The sequence below is a fragment of the Astatotilapia calliptera genome, chromosome 15 (assembly GCF_900246225.1).
Source record: "Astatotilapia calliptera chromosome 15, fAstCal1.2, whole genome shotgun sequence".
NCBI classification, from domain to species: domain Eukaryota; kingdom Metazoa; phylum Chordata; class Actinopteri; order Cichliformes; family Cichlidae; genus Astatotilapia; species Astatotilapia calliptera.
In genome coordinates this window covers 24,762,027-24,781,093 of record NC_039316.1, presented here as the reverse complement: position 1 = coordinate 24,781,093, position 19,067 = coordinate 24,762,027, and the positions used below count along the sequence as shown (strand labels likewise).

The 19,067-nt window shown below is 42.3% G+C and overlaps 1 protein-coding gene and 1 pseudogene across 1 annotated transcript; one reads left to right on the top strand and one right to left on the bottom strand.

Annotated features, from left to right (window-relative positions):
* The first annotated feature begins 3,033 nt into the window (after window positions 1-3,033).
* On the top strand, window positions 3,034-11,982 carry hey2 (hes-related family bHLH transcription factor with YRPW motif 2). The gene is made up of 5 exons (XM_026142375.1): window positions 3,034-3,506; window positions 5,512-5,590; window positions 5,675-5,758; window positions 7,162-7,243; window positions 10,206-11,982. Exons 1-5 carry the CDS (start codon window positions 3,421-3,423, stop codon window positions 10,841-10,843), a joined length of 969 nt encoding a protein of 322 aa, XP_025998160.1. The 5' UTR covers window positions 3,034-3,420; the 3' UTR covers window positions 10,844-11,982.
* A 2,301-nt stretch (window positions 11,983-14,283) lies between these two features.
* On the bottom strand, window positions 14,284-15,336 carry LOC113037454 (lactoylglutathione lyase-like; annotated as a pseudogene).
* Between the last annotated feature and the right edge of the window lie 3,731 nt (window positions 15,337-19,067).

The window sequence follows — 19,067 nt, the reverse complement described above, 5'->3', positions numbered from 1 at the left end:
TTAGTTTGTCCCAGATGCAGTCCACAGCTGAACTCTGGGAAAGTTTCACCTGAGCTCCACAGCTGCAAGGCAACACCTTGGAGTGAGACTTTTCAGTCCAGCAGAAACCCAAGCTTCTGTTTCTGTCAGTGTTTGGTGCCACTCTAACTAATATAACAGTTATTGTACTTTGTTTATCTCCATGATGGGTGGATGGACAGTCAAATATTCCATTTCCTGTGTGCTGTCTCACACGTCATTCATGTGGGAGATGGAACTAAAACAGCAGCTTGAGCTAAAACTTCTGGACCATGCTCAGTGCCACAAAGTGACAAGAATGTGACGATGAAGCGCAAACTCAGCACAACCCCAAAGCTGGCACTTTATCTGAGCTCCTCTGTGAGCTTGGCTCTCAGTTTTGTGGTAATAAAGAAAGATTTTCCTATTATGGTACGGGTTTGTGTAGATACACTGTGGACTTCATATGAATAATGCTTAAGTGATGTAATGAGTGTAGCTCTTCTTAGAGCTTCACAGAGGTCTTCTTGGAGAAGTTCATCATCCCTCTGTGCTTACTGCAGCTCTGCACATCAGCCTCATTCTTGAAAACATGCAGCAACAAGTGAAATAATGCATTACTTTTTCTTTTTCTTTCTTAAAAGTACAGAGTAATGCGTATTACTTTAAGTCACAACTCCCAAGTTAGAGGGCGAATACGAGCCTCATAAAATGAGTCAGAGTTGTTCCAAACTTTAGCTTTACCAAATTCAAAACAACAGAAATGAAGCACAACAACAGCAAAAATCATAACTACGGTTTCACCGGGCGGCCTCATCAGCGGTGCAATGAGAGAGACCTGCAGGATGGATATATGAAGGACCATCACAATCCTAAAGTATTTTATTTTGAAAGTTGATGGGTTTAGTTCACCTCCTCTCCTGTAAGTCTTTTGTCCCTTAGACTTGACCTTCCAGGAGAGCGAAACCTGAGGACAGCTGACTGCTTCATTTTTGAAGTGATGAAATAAAAATTCTGATGTTCTCGGAATGTGTACGGACTATTTGACTCCAGCTAAATTAAAGTTGTTACTCGACTGGTAATTTGTTAGAAGTGCAGTACTGTCATTTCATGACTTCGTGCAGGCACGCATAAAGTAAGCAGACCTTTTAAGATTCAAAAATGTAATTACTGATTTTTAAACTGAGTCAGGATTCATCACTCATGTCTTGGATAACACCTGGAGTTCTTGCTGTCTTCATTAACTGACCCGCAGCAGAGGTTTCCATCCCGCAGGAAAAATCTGAGATTTCATTGCATTTCAGATTTGAGCTTTAATGAAGGCCTTGCTGTGTAGATGTGTAGACAGACTCACTGTTACAGTAATTACCCGGACAGAAAGAGGAGGAGCTCAGCCAATGAGAGGGTGCTGACAAGCCCACTTGAAGAGGGGGGGGGGGGGTCCTGTGTGAGTCTGTGTGCTCGTATCTGCATCAATGTGAGGACCAGTTTGGTTTTAGTTAGTCCTCGCAGTGAGACCAGTCTGTGTATCAGTGTGTGTATCAGTGTGTGTGTTGGTACAGTATAATTCCTGCATTAAATCCTTGTTGCACCGCTAACAGATTAGCAGGTGTGAAAAGACAGATGCTTCTGTGTGTGTGTGTGTGTGTGTGTGTGTGTGTGTGTGTGTGTGTGTGTGTGTGTGTGTGTGTGTGTGTGTGTGTGTGTGTGATATTCCCACAGCTCCTGGCTGTGTTCACTGAAACCCAATCATCGTGTGAGAGAGACCAGACACACACACACACACACTAGCCTTTTTCTGACATGTCATACGTAATGTTTCTGGCTAAAGCATCTTTCCGGCATGGCAGCAAAGGATTGGTGGATGCAGGTCCAGTGGGTCAGAGCCTCATTTTAAAGTGAAGATTGAATCTGGTGTAAAAATCAATAAATGGTAAATGGCCTGCATTTATATAGCGCTTTTCTAGTCCCTAAGGACCCCAAAGCGCTTCACACTACATTCAGTCATTCACCCATTCACACACACATTCACACACTGGCGATGGCAAGCTACATTGTAGCCACAGCTGCCCTGGGGCGCAAAAGCAAAGTAACATCACATACACAAAACACAGTTCAGACTCACAGACAAGAACTTGAAGTAACGATTTGGTGAGTGACTTCTCTCGGTCAGGACGTTTGGCCCTCTCTGCTTCATGTCCGTCAGCTGACTGTGGGTGTTTCGTGCTCATCTCTCCTAGCATTTATGTCAAGCTGAGGTCCAACATCTTACTGTGTCTTGAGATACAACTCACCCCTCTTTACTGCACGATGGTAACCGCTGATGTCTGTGCATCAGTCTCTTTCATCCTGCACAAATCCGGCCAATGCTTCCAAGTTCATGTCGTTTTTCCTACTGACCACATTCAGCTTCCTGACCATCTCTCCAATGTCCTTCTAGGATGGAGTGTTAGAGTTAAATGGAGTGTTAAAGAAAATGTTATTATTGTTTTGAGGGAAAAAAAAGATATTTGGACCAAAATATTTGATGTATCTCTAATTCCATCACACCACAGAGACCAACGCTCAAGCTGCAGGTTTTCACTGTTAAGACGTGCCTGAGGACGCTTGGTCACCACCTTCACTGACCTCCTGCCTCCAGTGGGCTGAAGCTGAATGTACCCAAAACCTTCATGATGCCATTTCAGCCTTTTGCTCTATCAGCCTCTTGCTAAAGTGCTCTGAGCAGTCAGTAAGACGAGAAAAGTACTTTATAAACTTTTTTAAAAGTATTTTATACTATGGAATGAAGCATCAGTGGGGTGAGCTGCTGGAAATAAAAGGACCTCAGAGCTTCAGAGGACCTCAGGTTTGCGGTGCAGCAGTCACTCTCAGACCTGCTGCCTGATATAATCGTTGTTTTCTGATGGCCTCGTTCCCATACATGCACGCATGCGCACGCTCGTGTACGTGCGTACTGCCTCCGAACCAGACGCACCTCACAGTGTGTGTGTGTGTGTGTGTGTGTGTGTGTGATTCCCAGGCTTCGTGGGAAAGCTCCAGCGGCAGAGGAGGAGGAGGAGAAGCAGGAGAAGGAGGAGAAGGACTCACCGGTCAACAGTCCAGTCTGCAGCCGACATCCAGGCCACCTGTCCCGGACTTCTGGCCGGACACGCACCGCTGAGAGAAACCGGAACCCTGTGAAACTAACGTGACTTTTATTTGGAGAAAACGTTTTTTGTCTCAGGAACCTGACCCCGTGGATTAACCGCACACGCTCTTAGGGCACATTAACACCAGATCATCAGGACCCACCGGGTTTCGATCATTCATTCACTCCGGTCTGATCTCCGGTCAGCAAATTCGCAGGAATAAAAGAAGTCTTTGAAACCTTCGCGTCTCCTCCCGGGACAGACGGCCACATTTCCGCGCCAACAACGCGCTATGAAGCGGCCGTGCGAGGACAGCAGCTCCGCGGAGAGCGAGGTAGAGGAGACCATCGATGTGGGCAGCGAGAACATTTATCCGGGGTGAGATTTCACACACGTTTCTCTTTTTCTTATGACAGAAATGAAAACATCGCAGTTCGTTTAGCTTATGTCTTTATATTTCACATCGTTTCAACCTAAATGTTGACGCTCACGGAGCTCTTTATTACTGATGTGTCTAAACAAACATTAATCGCCCTAAAAATAAATGTGAGGAATTTTAGCGGTTCATAAAATGTCACAAAAGATTATTGGCAAACCTTTCATTTCTAATCAGATTTTCCAGTGAATGAGACAAAAAAGGAACATAAATAAGACATGTAAATACAGGGACTTTGTGCTTCAAAAATGAGTCAAACAAAAACGTTTGCTAATTCAGCAGATCTCCTAAAAACCGAGATGAGCACAAGCTTTTAATTATTCCTGAAAGAAAAGGCAAAGGAGAATAAACATGATGAAAACTGCGCTCGTTTTTACCGAGTGACGTCACTGAACCTTAAAATCCGCTCAAAGCTGGAAAAAGTTCAAAACAATAAAATTTTACTTTCAGCTAATTTTCCCTCCAAATTACTTTTCATGGTTTGTTTGTTTTGGTTTTGTTCAGTTTTGTATTTCTGAATTTAAAAGTGAATTTAAAGGGCTCGGTTTATTCCACATGTTCTACTATTTATATTTTACTTTATTCCTGCACAGCTGGAGTGGAGCACCCACAATTTCGTTGTACATGTATAATGGAAATAACGGGCTATTCTATTCTATTCTATTCTATTCTATTCTATTCTATTCTATTCTATTCTATTCTATTCTATGTTCACTGTTGGTGAAATGCTCAAATACTTCAGTAAAAATAAAGGTACTGCAGATTCTAAATACACCCTTATAAATACCTTTAAAGTGAACTGGTGCAGTCAAATGCATGCATTTAATAGAAATCCATCAGCGTGTAATCAGCTGCTTTTATCTGCTTTTAATACGATCAGTTTAGTTGAGCGGTTCCCAAGTTAAGGGTTACTCCCCATTCAAAGGATCGCCTGATAAACCTTCGGTGTCAGAAGAAGATGAGAGGAAAGGAAATCAAAACCAGCTTCGTCTCTCCGAAATCTTGTGTAGTAATTTGCAGAGTTTAAAGGAGCTGCTTTTTCACCGGAACAGTTCAAAGACCACTGTATAAAGAAATCACGGCATACATTTTATTAAATGTGTTACAAAATTGTTACAAGACTATTTCTGTAAAACTGAACAATCTTTGTCGTTATTTAAATTTAATTGTCGCAGTATTAATATCTTAAAGGTGGTGAAACGAACAAAGCATGAAATGGAAACAGTGAAGTTAAATACGTCAGACTTACACTCTAGTAAATGTCTTCTGTAAGAAGTAGATGCGGTGCTCGTTTATTATATGTTAATATAAAATTGGGCAGTTTAGTCTAATAAAATCTACTATATTTTATCCAAGCATGCAGTGTTATTAATATTCTACACTAAGTGGGGTGATCTGCAGAGGAGTGAGTGGATGATGGGTTAGAGATAAGAAATGAAGACAAACACATGATGAAATATAAATAAATATAAAAAATCTGTCACACAGATTTTTGCAGCGTTTACTCTTCTCTCTCTAACCTTCATCTCTCATAAATAAGCAGAGGAATAAACTTTGCAGTCCCGGTGTTCACATGTTTATGTCGACACAGCGGTGCTCAAACTCTGGGGCGGGTCCCCCTGGTGGGGCACAAAGACAATGCAGGGATCTTTGTGCACCACCAGGAAAATTATGCAGAGAGACTGAGGTGATAATTTATGTGTGTGTGTGTGTGTGTGTGTGTGTGTGTGTGTGTGTGTGTGTGTGTGTGTGTGTGTGAGAGAGAGAGGGGGGGGGGGGGGGGGGGTCACTGATGATTTCCTGACATTATTTTAATAAAATCTAACTTTTTATTTTTAGTTATTCATAAAACATTTCTTGTGTGCATCATGGGCTTCTTTTCTTCTTCTGAGCATGCCTGAAAAGGTCTGAGAAAACCAAATTCCACAGTTCGTTTATTTTCCACAGACACATGAAAGAATCTTTGGTAAGATGTGGCTCTCCAACCACGACGACGCAAGTGATGGCGAGGAAGAAACGCAGAGGGGTAAGGTCACTGTTTCTGTCAGCGGATGTGTACAGGAGTATCCAACGGTGATGATTTCAACTGATTTTAATATTTTTTCTTAAGATTATCGAGAAGAGACGCAGAGACAGAATCAATAACAGCCTGTCGGAGTTACGGAGACTTGTCCCAACAGCGTTTGAGAAACAGGTACCGACTGACAGTCTCCTGTTTACCTGCTGCGTGCTCAGTGGGTGTGTCTCAATTCAGGGGCTGTATAAACCAAATAAAAACCAAAAAAAATCCAAACAATAACATTTTTAAGTTATCTAAGTGACTTATATATCATGTTTAACCTGAGTAGTGAAAGACCATGCGGGGTCTGAAAACGATGTGCCAGGAGTTTGCTGTTCTTGCCGGGCTCTAGTGAGCCTTCATCACCCAGTCAGCTATCAAGTTGGCGGGTAACAGACTTCTCCGAAAACGACAGAGCACTTTTGGATATGTGATGTCTTGATAAACCGAGCAGATATTTGAAGTTTACACACCTACTTTCTCGCCTGAAAATATGTTAAAACTTTATATTGTGACCCAGAAAGAGCAATATTTCAAACTCTTTAGCTGCGCTCCTCCACCATTGCCGCATTTGACAAGAATTTTATATCATTATGAAAATACTACTATTGAAAAGAGTAATAAGAGTAATATTACAACTAAGTAGCTGCCGCCATTGTTGGAAACTGGAAATGGCTGGGCCACACTATGAATCCTGGGATAGGTTGGGCCACTAAGGATACATCGACCCATCTTTCAAATTCGGGGAAATGAAGGACGCATTTGTCAGCCTAATTTGGAGCAGCCTTCTAATAGGGACATCCTTCGTCACGTCGCTTTGACGAAATCAGCCTTCAAATGCGGCCTCCAAAGGATGCAGTCCCTGAATTGAGACACAGCCACGTGTCTGTGCAGCGCTTCCACTCCACTCCAAAATACATTTGAGTGTCATCTGCAAAGAAATGTTTTCTTATATGGGAAATTTCAAGATTTGACCTTAGAAGTAGCAGACAGATGGATTAATAAATCATGAGGTCTAAAACTAAACACTAGACAGGTGAAGTAGGCAGTGAGGAGTTTCACGTACATGCGAGAAGAAACCTGAAATAATCAGCGTAGTTGTCTTGAAAACATTTATCGCAGCGTGCATGTGGGCTTGTTTACAAATTGTTGCTCAGTGCATTAAACTATCGCAGGAATAGCAGAATGGATTTTACAAAAACACAGATATAATCTACAGCAGTTTGTATTTTTAGATTACTAAGCATTAATCACTTGGATGTTACGCTCCAAGTGGAAGATTTTACAGATGATGCATTACATGAGTTTTCTTTGCTTAGCAGTTACATTTTAATCGGACTTTTGATCAGAAGCTTTTGTGCATGGACAGCTGCAATAAACTCACTCCAAGTGTGCTGCAAACATGGTTTTTATTTCATGTAAAACTTCAGTACTTGGTGAAAGTGGATCAACCCGCAGGCCTGGTTTGGAGTCACCCTCAAAAGAGGATGTTTTACTGGAATCGGTGTGAACTGTTATCTGTCGTCCCTCTCTGTCAGAGTTCAGCTAAACTGGAGAAGGCAGAAATCCTCCAGATGACTGTGGATCACCTGAAGATGCTGCAGGCCACAGGAGGAAAAGGTACCCACATTACTCCATACTACCACAATATGATTTTCTACGCTATGGTAACAACAGCTGATTGGTAGCTAGGCCATGACTGATCAGGGTTTGGATTTTGTTCTGCTGACCTCGCATAAAAGTAGTAGGCAGAAAGTGACTGAATGTACGTCAGTGTGATGTCCTCTGAAGTGATACAAACAGGACTGTGTGTGTGTGTGTGTGTGTGTGTGTGTGTGTGTGTGTGTGTGTGTGTTATTGAGAGAGAGAGAGAGAGGGCGGTGGTGAGTCCATGGGAAAACGCTGCAGGGATAAAAGTAGTACTTGACCCTGAGCAGCGCTGTTTGCTTTCATAAAGCGGATTGGTGGAGGTGGGGGGCGGGCAGTGTTGGCTGCGTTCACAGGCGGTCTGTGCAGCATTTGTTTGGGTTTACAGCAGCAGAGACGGAGCTGAGAGTACGTCTGGCTCTCACAAACTGAAATCTTAGTGCAAACGTTTCTCTGGAAGTGTTTGGGAAGCAATGACGGCCGTTTGTCACGCACAGTGAAGCTGAGCGTCACTTGAAAGTGTTGAATATTGTCACTCCACAGGCTTACATCACTTCCGATCTTCACTCCACTGCAGACCTTTTCAGTAATGAGATGCGTCACAAAAAGAACGTGTCGGGTTTCTGGGATTCAGACTCAGGCCACTTTTGTTTTAATGCTCCTCAGAGCTTCAGACAAACATAAATGAACCAAGCCACAGTAAACGCAAAACTTATGCACAGTACTTTTTATGTTACATCTGAAGGGATCATGCCTGCCTCCATGGTCAACATTTTTTTAAAGAAATTTAGGCATCTCTGCTGTACTGCATGCTTAAAAGTGTGCAGCGCTGATTTTGGAAAGTGCCTGCAGCCAGTTACCTTCCAGTCCGCTCCTGAAGAAAAGCCAAGGTAAATAGAAGATGAGACTTATTTTCCTGAATTACTGCAAAAACAAAGAAACAAAATACAGCTCAGGCATAAAGACGTCTACAAATAAATCAATAAATAAGAAAGAATGAGGCGGAAAAGTCAAACAAAAAGAGGGAGCATGGCAGGGAATACAGGGGAAGGACTATTTATACACACTAGCCTGAACATCCAGCAGCAGTGCAACAAGACAAAAGTAAAAGCAGTCACGGGAGCAAAGGTAACACAAGACATGAACAAGAAATAACCAAAGGAAACTGAAACAGACACAAGAAGACCCGCAGTGAACACAGAGACAGTGACAGAAAAACAGGACTGACAACCTTAACATCATCATTAGACTCCAAAGAGAATGGAAACAGAGGACCGAGACAGAGAAGAACACGAAAGCTCAGATTATTGGTTAATCCAGAGCACAGGTGTTGAACTCCAGGCCTCGAGGGCTGGTGTCCTGCAGGTTTTAGACACGTCCAGCTGATTTAAATGGCTAAATTACCTCCTCAACATGTCTTGAAGTTCTCCAAAGGCCTGGTAATGAACTAATCATTTGATTCAGGTGTGTTGACCCAGGGTGAGATCTAAAACCTGCAGGACACCAGCCCTCGAGGCCTGGAGTTTGACACCCCAGATCCAGAGGTTCCCAAAGAGGGACAAACAGTATCCCACATTGTGGAATTTTAGTTCACAAACACTTCTTATAATGACTAACTACTCCTGTCATTTTGGAGATGTCAGCTCTTTAAACAGTAAAGTTACAGTGGGATACAAATAATATTAGGGTGATCCTGCCACGATTTGTTCCCCCGGTTCAAATCACAGACAAACAGTATCCCACAGCTGTTTATGTTTTTGCACAGAGAGGCATTTTTAAAAAAATGTATTGATAGCGATGTTTAATATTATTACACAGGAAAAAAAACAACTACACATAAAATAATTACACCATGACGCCTCTGCCTCTCTAAATAGAGGGACAGTAACTGCGTGTGTATATGTAAGCGTGTAAAAATTGCAGATAGTAAGAGTAACAGTAACAGTATTTTATCTCTATCCACCATTGTAGAAATTCGTCTCATGTAAACAATAACGTGGCGCACAGCGTGACGTGAAAACGGGCACATACCTTTGACGTTGCGTGACGAACTCCGTATTCCTGGTCCACAGTTAAACGCAAAAATCTCCAACCTGACAGGAGTTTTAAAAAAAGTCTCAGTTTTCGGTGATTCGAAACGCTGTTTACGTGTGGACGAAAGGGCCAAACGCATAGAAACGGCTGCGTTTTCAAAAATACCTGTGTAGGTGTGGACGAGGCGTAAAAGAGTCAGTAGTTTATTTTATTGCTACCTGTAATTTCTTGCAGTTTACTTTTATTTGTTTAATTGTTTACTAAATGTTTGAGGTATGAAATGAACCGCACGGGATTTTGAAAACAAAATATGTCTGTTGTGGTTGGAGGTTGTGATTGTGCGGGGGCGGGGGGGGGGGGGGGGGGGGGTTATTCTGTGCGGTCACATACATGCTCAATGAAGACATGAGCAGACTTTTATTTCATAGACATTTTAATGTGTAACTGATGTCAGCACTGCTCTGTGTGTCCCAACATGACACACAGGCACAGTGTTTGCATCACCTGCTCAGGTGATCGACTCTTCTTTGTTGTCTTCTACTCTTTTAAAAAAAATTATTATTCTAATTTTACTGGCCAATTAACAAACCAGTTTACAGGTGCACTACTGCTACATTGCATAGATCCCAGCATGGTGCATAAATAGGAGACTGATCAGACACTGAACCCTGAACCTTCAGCTTCACCTGTGCTCACCTGTCCTCCCACAGCTGAGCTTAAACCAACACCCCGTCACCCCAAAGTGACTGAGGGAAACCTGTTTAGTGTTTCTGGCGACGTTTGTGTTTCTGGTGGAGTTTGTAATGACTGGCTGCCCTCATAATTTTTCAATTTGATTTAGAATCTGATTTTAAGCCCCGCCTCCCTCCATGATGTTAACCCCACCCTTTTCTGCCTGCAGGTTATTTCGACGCCCACGCTCTCGCCCTGGACTTCCTGTCTCTGGGCTTCAGGGAGTGCGTGACTGAGGTTTCCCGCTACCTGAGCGCTGTGGAGGGGCTCGACTCCGGCGACCCACTGCGCTCCCGTCTTCTCTCCCACCTTGCCTCCTGTGCCTCCCAGCGTGACGCCGCCGCCCTTACAACTGCCTCCCATTCGTCACACCACCCCCAGCAGCCCCACCCCCTGCCTCACCCGTTCCACCACCCGCACCATTGGGCGGCTGCTTTGGCCGCCTTTCGTCCTTTGCCCTACAGACTTAGCGGGCTGGTTTCTCCAGACGTTGGAGGGGGCGGAGGCTCCCAGCGCGGTGTTGTCTCCTCCTCCTTTTCTTCCCATGCAGACTCCACCTCCTCCTCGCCTTCTTCCTCCTCTTCCTCATCCCTCTTGCTCCCCTGCACCCCCACCCCTCTCTCCGCCTCTCTGCTTTCCCTCTCAGCGTCGTTTCCCATCGCCCTCCACGGAGGCATTCCCATCCTCCCTCACTCCTCCTTCACCTCCTCTGCTGCCAGTCCCCCCGTCTCCTCTTCCTCGCAGACTCCACACAGCAGCAGCGGTAAACCCTACAGGCCGTGGGGAACCGAGGTCGGAGCTTTCTGACTGTGTGCTGCTCACTAACCTCTGCTGACAGTTTAACAGCCTGGAAATGTTTGAGCTCCACGGCTGGTGTTAGCATCTCGTTATTAACTTCTTGGGGATGTTTGTGACTGACTTCCACCTGCTGCTTTCACACACTGGCTCGATTCAGAACAGGAACGTGTGGTTTGTCTCCTCTGAGCATAGTTTTCATGTTTCAGCTGCTTCAAACTCACAAAAACTTTGTTGTTTAACCGAGATAAGTCAGGTTAAATATTGTTTATTACTAATTTACCTCAACCCCACATATACAATGCTACTTGCCCAAATGCTCACTAAAAGGTGAGATGTGAATGAGTCTGCCACTGAAAATAGGTCCCAACAGATGCCCAGTTTCCTCCTGTTTGTTAAAAACTAGCTTATTGTTCCAGTTTTTAAAACTGAGAAGCTACCGACAAGACGCCAGGTAATGCTGCTTATCACATCCCATTGCACCGCCACACACCAGGTGTTTTTTCACTTTGATGCACCTGCTGTGCGGTCCACATCAGGGGGCAGCAGGGCCGGGGTAGGCACTGGTCTCATGTGTCAGGTTTAACAGCCAGCAGGCTGTGGTTGGTGTTTCTACTTCTGCTTCCTGTATTTAAAATACAGCCCTTCACAGCAGAAACCCTGTACGCTGAAAAACGGCTGTCAGCGTGAGGGACACATAACCAAGCCGCACCACCAGCTTACTGTGCACCCAGCCGGGACGCTTGAGTTTGACTCTTTGACTCTCTCAGCTGCAGTTTGATGGTGTTAAAGAAATCTGTCCACACAGGTATGAAGCTCCATCTACAGGTGATTAACCACAGACTCCAGCACACCAGCGTCTTTTAAAGCAAACCTGACACAAACTCACGTTCACGTTTAACCTGACTAACACAAACAGACTTCTGTCGTATTTGATCGTTTTGATGGAGAATCTATGAAGTGACAGAAAAGTGTTCCCCAGCAGACTTCAGAAAGCTCAATATTAAATAAATAATATTGCTATTTGATTATATGAAATCTTCTTTAAAGGTTAAAGGTGAACTGTCACTGAACTTTGAGCCAAATGTCTCTGCTACCTTGTGTGCCTTGTACAAATAAAGACGACTAAACAGATTGCTGCTGTAGTGAAAGCTCGAGTCGTGACGTCTTTTTCTTATTTTACTTATTTATTTTTTTTATATCTATAATTAAATTGTGAACCAGGCTCTTTACCTGTTGCTCTACTGCAACCCGAAACAGCAGCTCTGCCGCTGTTTTTGACTCTGACGTGTCAGGCAGCGTTGAAGTCTGTAAAATGATTTTTCTGCTTCATAAAAGGTGTTTTTTTGTGTACTGACAAGCGTCTCCGATATTTTTCCACCATCATGTGTGTTAATATGGTGGACAGAATATTCAGAAATGTGTTTGCAGTAAAGAGTTTATGACTATTTTTTAACAAAAAAATAAGAAACAACTCTCAGCAGTTACTGAGGGTTAGTGTTCAGAGAGAGATCTCAGGTAAGGCATGAGATCTCTCACAATGTAAATGCCACCTCATAACGTCATAATTACCACAGTAATGAGGTGGCAATTACATGCATGTTTCATCATTGTGTTTCACTGAACCATAAAGAGACTTACTGACAATAAAAAAAACCAGACAAAATTAAAAACGATCACAAAATGTAAAAAAGTAACAGAAAAATGTCCTTAAATAGACACAATGACAAACACGTAAGCTACCATGAGAGAAATAATATCCTTAGTTATTTGACAGAAAAAGGCACAAAGACAAAAGAAAATGACCACAAAAAGACACAATGACTATAAAATGACCAGAAAGTAGCAAAAACAATACAAAAAGACGCTTTAAAAATTCCAGAAACAAATCAAAAAAATTGGCCATAAAGGGCAAAGAAAAATGCAACGACAAAAACAACACTTCTACCAGGAGTCACAAAATGATGGTAACCAAAAACAAAGAGAAAATTACTCCTTTCACAACATGAGATGAAAAAGTTCAGAGAAACCAGAAAGACACGAGGAAAGGACCGTAACAAAACAATCCTGAGACAAAGTGACATGAATACAAAGACGCACAAAAATGAGACAGACTATCTTGCAGAGACAACACTACAGTGAGGGGGGAGGGGCTTTTACATGTGTGAGACCAGGTGAGCTGACTTCACCTATTCAGTCAGGTCACGTGATCTTCCTCAGGGCTGGACAAAACAGCAGGTCGTCCACCACAAGGCAAACGTTTTTACCTCAGTATGATGGCATGTGTGACCAACCACACTGTACACACATGCACGCACACACACACACACACACTTGTCTTTGCCTTCGTCTTGTGGCTCAATCGCCGTTACAGCCGGTAAATCCTCCCAGAGCACAAAACAGTGTCACTTCCAGCTCAGTGGAGGATTAAAGGCCGACAGCCCTGGGAACGACGCTGCGGGCCGTAAATCTGCTCCGGTCAGCCGACATGGTTCTCACGATGCGACGCGGCTTTGAATCAAGCGGCAGTAAATTAGGTGACATGATTCATGCTTTATATCCTCACAGAGGGAGAGGACGGATTACAGCGAGGAGGACGTGAGCTGGGCACTGTAGTGAGTACTTACAAACTGATGACACATTTTCATCTCTTAAATTCATCAGATTCCATTTACTGCTCGGCTGTTTGACTTCAGTTAAAAGTGCAAATACCTCACAATAAAAATACTCCATTACAAGTAAAAGTACTGATAACTGTATAAAATACACAGTGACAGTTTCGGAAGTCTCAAGCTGAACATGGTCTCCGTCTACCATCTTTAAACCCTCCCTCAGATCAGAGCTGAGACCTGTTTGCTGACGCAGGAGTCGCCCTCTGCTGGCCAAGACAAAGAACACAGGTTTAAGGTGCTTCAGCCTTATTTTTCAGAGCAGGAAATCTTCCATCTTTTATATACAGACAGTGTGTGCTGCAAACATAATTCTGAAAACTGAATTTGTGCAAAAACAAGTAATTTGATCAGAAATAAATACAGTAAGCAGGATGTCTATGTGCGTGCAGCTCTGTGCACTCATACAGATGTCTGACATGAAAAAACACAGCTTAATATATGTATATCACTCTTACTACATACCATTTCAAATAAATGTCATGAAGTAAAAAGTATGACAGTTACACCCAACATATAGTGGAATTCAAGTAGAAAGCAGCATGACATAGAAACACTCAAAGTCAAGTGAGTTTATTTCTATGGCACATTTAAAAACAGCTGTTCAGCGAAGTGCTGCACATCTGGAATAATGAAAAAAACAGCACAAACTGTGAGCAGGTTTGACCATCTGTGCTTTTATCCATTTAAAGCGTAAATGTGCCACATTACTTTATTATATCCTTTACTGTTAACATGACATAACGTTCATAACGTACAGTCCTCCTCTGTTTCAGTGATGCGACTCTAAGACGACATGAGGGAGAACGTGTTGTTTGGACTTAAGATCTCGATCCTGAACAAAGGCCAGACCCTTCCTTCTACCTGCGACAGCAGAAACAGACTGTCATCAGTGAAGTTCAAGGATAGAAGCTGACTTCCATCCACTCCTTGCAAAGTACAGGCCTCAACTCAAACAGGCGACCTGACCAGCTGTGTCTGTGCGCCCCCTGCTGGTACAGATGTGTCAGCAGCAGAGCGCAGACGAGGTTCTTCAAGACTGAGGAAGATTTTTTTACTTTTTCAAACTTCACAATGTTTAATCTAATCACCAGTCACAGAGGCTCAAAAGCTTTTTCAGTTTTAAAAAAATCAGTTGATGAAAGGCCACCTGCAGGACAGGTAGGGGCTGATTGATGAACAGTGGAGTTTGGCTTCACTATGGTGGTGTTTTGAGGCTGGACCGCTGACTGAAAAACTCACCTGTCTCTGGTTTCTTGACAAACCTCACTCCTTGCTCTTCAAATAACTTGCAGGCAGCGTAAACATCAGGAACAGCAATGCCGATGTGACCTGCGTGGAAGCGGGACAGCAGTGACAACCACAACAAGTCAAGCATTGAGAAGCAAACGAAACGGTCTGAACGTTGAACAAACAAGTTCTCACCAAATCCTCACGGCTCATTGTTCCCGTTGTGGTACGACAGATCTGCATCAGACTCCGTGCCCCAGTTACTGACAGGTGGAGGAATATTATTTATTATAAATAATACTCATATCGAGTTTAACTGTTGAACTGGTTGTTTCCATACGTACTGCGTGAGCTCCAGGGTGGCTCTGCGGGAAAATGTCCACACTGTCCTCTCCTTGACATCTGCCGGGGTGTCCGCCTTGTCCTCGTAACCCAGGGAGTAGAAGGTGAAGGCAGAGCAGCACGGGAGAAGTTTGGGATCAGAATGAGGAATTACATCATTCCCAGGATTCGAGTGTAGAAGTCCAGTGAGCGAGCCGGATCTTTGACCCTCAGCATCGTCTGCTGCAGCATGTAGTCCTGCAGAGAGCAGGTGGGGGAGACCAAAGCAGAGCTGAAAGAAGGGTAAACACTGGACTCCTCTGTGCCTGTGCACTTCAAAATAAGAGCAGGAAACACAAACCAGAATCCTTCACATGAAATTTGTCATTTCGTGTCATCCAGACGTCGATTTATGTCACTTTGTATCACTTTTGTGTGTTTCAGTGTAACACATAGGAGGACACGGAAAATGAACTTTAACATGAATGCAGTGAGATTCAGGATAACACGACGGGCGAGTCAGGAGCAGCGCCCTGACTCGCTCTGACCAATTCAGTTCAATTCAATTTTTATTTAGCAGCGCCAAATCACAACAACAGTCAACTTATATTGTAAGGTAGACCCATACATATGAGAAAAACCCAACAATGTCCCACTATGAACAAGCACTTTGGCGACAGTGGGAAGGAAAAACTCCCTTTGAACAGGAAGAAACCTCCCACAGTACCAGGCTCGGGGAGTGGTGGCCGGTTGGGGAGAGTCACACACAGTGACTGGCTTACAGCTCCCAGAACAGGCTGTGAATGTGCTGTGGCATCAGTCTGTAAGTCTGTGTACTCAGGTACATTCCACAGGTGCTGGTTGGGGATGGGCAGGACACCTTCAGTCTGATGGTGGAACGATAACAACATTTTCACATAAAACTGCAGCTTCACATAAAGCCCTTAAGATAATTTGCGATTATGGCTTTTATACTCATTATTTTAACAAACCTCTCAACTTTACCTGAGTTTCAGGTGTTTAGCCTGCCTGTGAGTGTTGCTGTGGTCTCCTGCATGTTTACACACAGCCATTCAGCGATCAGTCCTGACTTTTGACCCTGTGCCCGAGCTATAGAATCAAATCTGAGCTGTGAGGTTTGAAGCACTGACTTTAGTAAGGGCGTGTCCCTCTGAGCAGGCGGTAGACGCAGCCTTGTCCATTTCTCAGATTCCACTGATGAACGCCATCGGCGGAGCGGGGGGGTAGCTTACTGGGCTAAACAAACACTGATCGGTTTCAGTTATTTACTGATGAACACAACAATGGACATAAGGGGCTTCTTTCAAAGAAAAAAACTCAAGTAGATGTTATTTTATATATTATGCTTTGTATGTTGTTCAGTATATTTCTATGCAAAACAAGAGGAACTTCAATACACAGCAGTATATTCACAGTTGAAACCAGATATTTACATACACTTTAGGGAAAAACATAAAAACCTTTTTTTTTGGTAAACACCAATTTAGAGTAAACTTGTTTTGGATAAATAAATATTGAAAGATCTTTTGAATTAGTTAAATGTCGGAATAAAGAGAGACAGAGCTGTCTATTTTTTATCACTTTCATCAAATGTAGGAGTGCATATACACTAAGTTTATTGTTAATTAATAAGAAAACTGCAGACGATTCCATTCTGAGCTGAAGAAGCTTCTGATAGGTTCGTAGAGTCCATGTGAGTAAATTGGTGGCACAGCTGTGGATGCATAAGGCAAAACACAGAGCCTGTTTCTGTGACATGGGAAAATCAAGAGATGTCAACCAAAACACCAGGAACAGAACTGTGGAGCTCCATAAGTGTGGCTCAGTTTTGAATACAATTTGGTGCCATTTGCAATTAAGAAATACAGATAGTTTCTCTCTTTGCTCTTAAAGTTAACAAATATGTTTTTTATATTTATCAATCTAAAAAAATAAACATTTAGTCTGATTTGATGTTACAATTAAAAAAGTGTTTGTGTTTTTATCTGAAGAGTGTGTAAATATCTGGTTTCCACTGTATGTTTGATGATGTTGATGTTTGGCTTGATTGTCAGCATAAAGAGGGAGAGAGAGGAACAGAGAGGGAGAGAGAGCAGGCGAGACACACGTTAGTCAAACGGTTGTTTGCCAAAACTCATCAGAACATGTATCTCGTACCTAGTGTAACTTTTTAAATACCATTTGTTACTTTTCAAATTCTACATTTATTAAGTTATGCAGGCTTGTTTGCACAACAAGGCTAAATAATTATATAAACTTTTCTCAATCTAAATATTGTACTTTGGTAGAATTAAAAAATAAGTGTAGTGCAGGTCTATGATGATTTTTAGTGCTACTATCATCTAGTTCTGATTCTGGTTCTGTCTTGGTTAAGTCCTCAGTAGTCCTGATTTTGAACTGTTGTGTCCTGTTTTAATTCCGGATCAGTTCTGGGTCTGGTTGATTTGGGGTTTAGTCCTCGTGTCGTGATGCAGCCCTGATTTTGTTCTGCCTTGCTGCTTAATTAAAAAACTAGTTTAAGGTGTCCTGCATATGTGATATAATTTTTTCCTATATGAAGTCATTCTTTTTTGAACAAAACTCAAAACACTTCACTTCAACAAATCTTTCAGTCATTTCTAAACATGAAACACACACGCTGGGTAAGTTTTGGTTTTTTTTTGTTGAAGTTGAGACTTTAAAAAAGAGAAAAAAGTTGTTTTAAAATTTATTTTAAAAGATGAAATCATGATGTCTCTATAAATAAACATGCAGGTGGTGAACTGGGGGTGTGATTAAAAAGCCATTTAAAGTAAAATGCATAGTTTGAGATTATACAGTACACATTAGTCTCTTTAAAGTCTTCATTATCTGATGATAATCCGAGCTGAAATCACCAGATTCTAAAAAGCTGGGACGCTGTGAAAAATATCCATAAAAACAGAATGTAAAGATTTGTAACTATTCATCATAAAAAGGCAGCGACACGTCTCAACGGGGCAGCAAAAGTAACATGACTGGACAGAAAAACAAAAAAAAGACTTTAAATATGGAATCATCTACAGTAAACACACTCCTGATCAAAAGTCTAAGACCACTTGAAAAATGGCAAAAAAAATCATATTTTGCATGGTTGGATCTTAACAAGTTCCAAGTACAGCTTCAACATGCAGCAAGAAGAAATGGGAGTGAGACAAAACATTTAATGAGCATGCAATTTACTGAAAACAAAGCTTAAACTGAAACAGGCTGTTTTACAGCTGATAAAAAATTTAGGAACACACCTCCAAAAAAAGAGTAATGAGTAGCTCCACCGTTATTGTTGATCACTTTAAAAATTCATTGCGGCATGCTTGATGCATGAGGTGAGTGGGAATATTTTTCCAAGTGGTGAAGATGGCCACACGAGGGGCATCTACTGTCTGGAACTGTTGTCCATTTTTGTAAACTTCCCCAAAGGTTCTCAATTCAGTTATTACTGAATCATCAATATCATCATCACCATCCTTTAGTTATGCTGCCAGACTCAGGCTGCTGCAAGACTTCCCATGATGCACTGGGAATTTTAGACATCACCACTCCCTTTCATTAACTTGATTTCTCTCTTCTCAGGTTTGTTTCGTTCTCATCTCTGCTCCTATCAGAAGATTGCTGCTTGTCTGTGATCCTGGTTCTGTCTCGTTCTGCTAAAAGGGAGTTTTTCCTTCCCACTGTTGCTGATAGGGGATCATCTGATCAGAAAAGCCCCCTTATCTTTCATTTAAATGTAAAAATATAGACAAAAAATGAAGCTTTATATATGAAATCCATTTTCGTTCAACATAACTTTGACACAATTCTCCTTCTCAGTGAGGCATGCTTGTTATTATTATTAAAATTATTATTACACCTGCGTCAATGACAGAAAGATAAAAATAAACGCCGTTTAACAGAACATGAAACATTACAACTTGTGTACAGTGAACATAAAACACTCACAGGTACAAATATCTTTACATGTGACTGATAATCCAGAA

Bases quoted from the DNA above. Each gene is read 5' to 3' on its own strand.
- hey2 (XM_026142375.1), top strand. From the start codon at position 3,421: ATGAAGCGGCCGTGCGAGGACAGCAGCTCCGCGGAGAGCGAGGTAGAG. The intron at 5,591-5,674 runs GTAAGGTCACTG...TTTTTTCTTAAG, and splicing joins CGAGGAAGAAACGCAGAGGG to ATTATCGAGAAGAGACGCAG. The intron at 5,759-7,161 runs GTACCGACTGAC...CCTCTCTGTCAG, and splicing joins CAACAGCGTTTGAGAAACAG to AGTTCAGCTAAACTGGAGAA.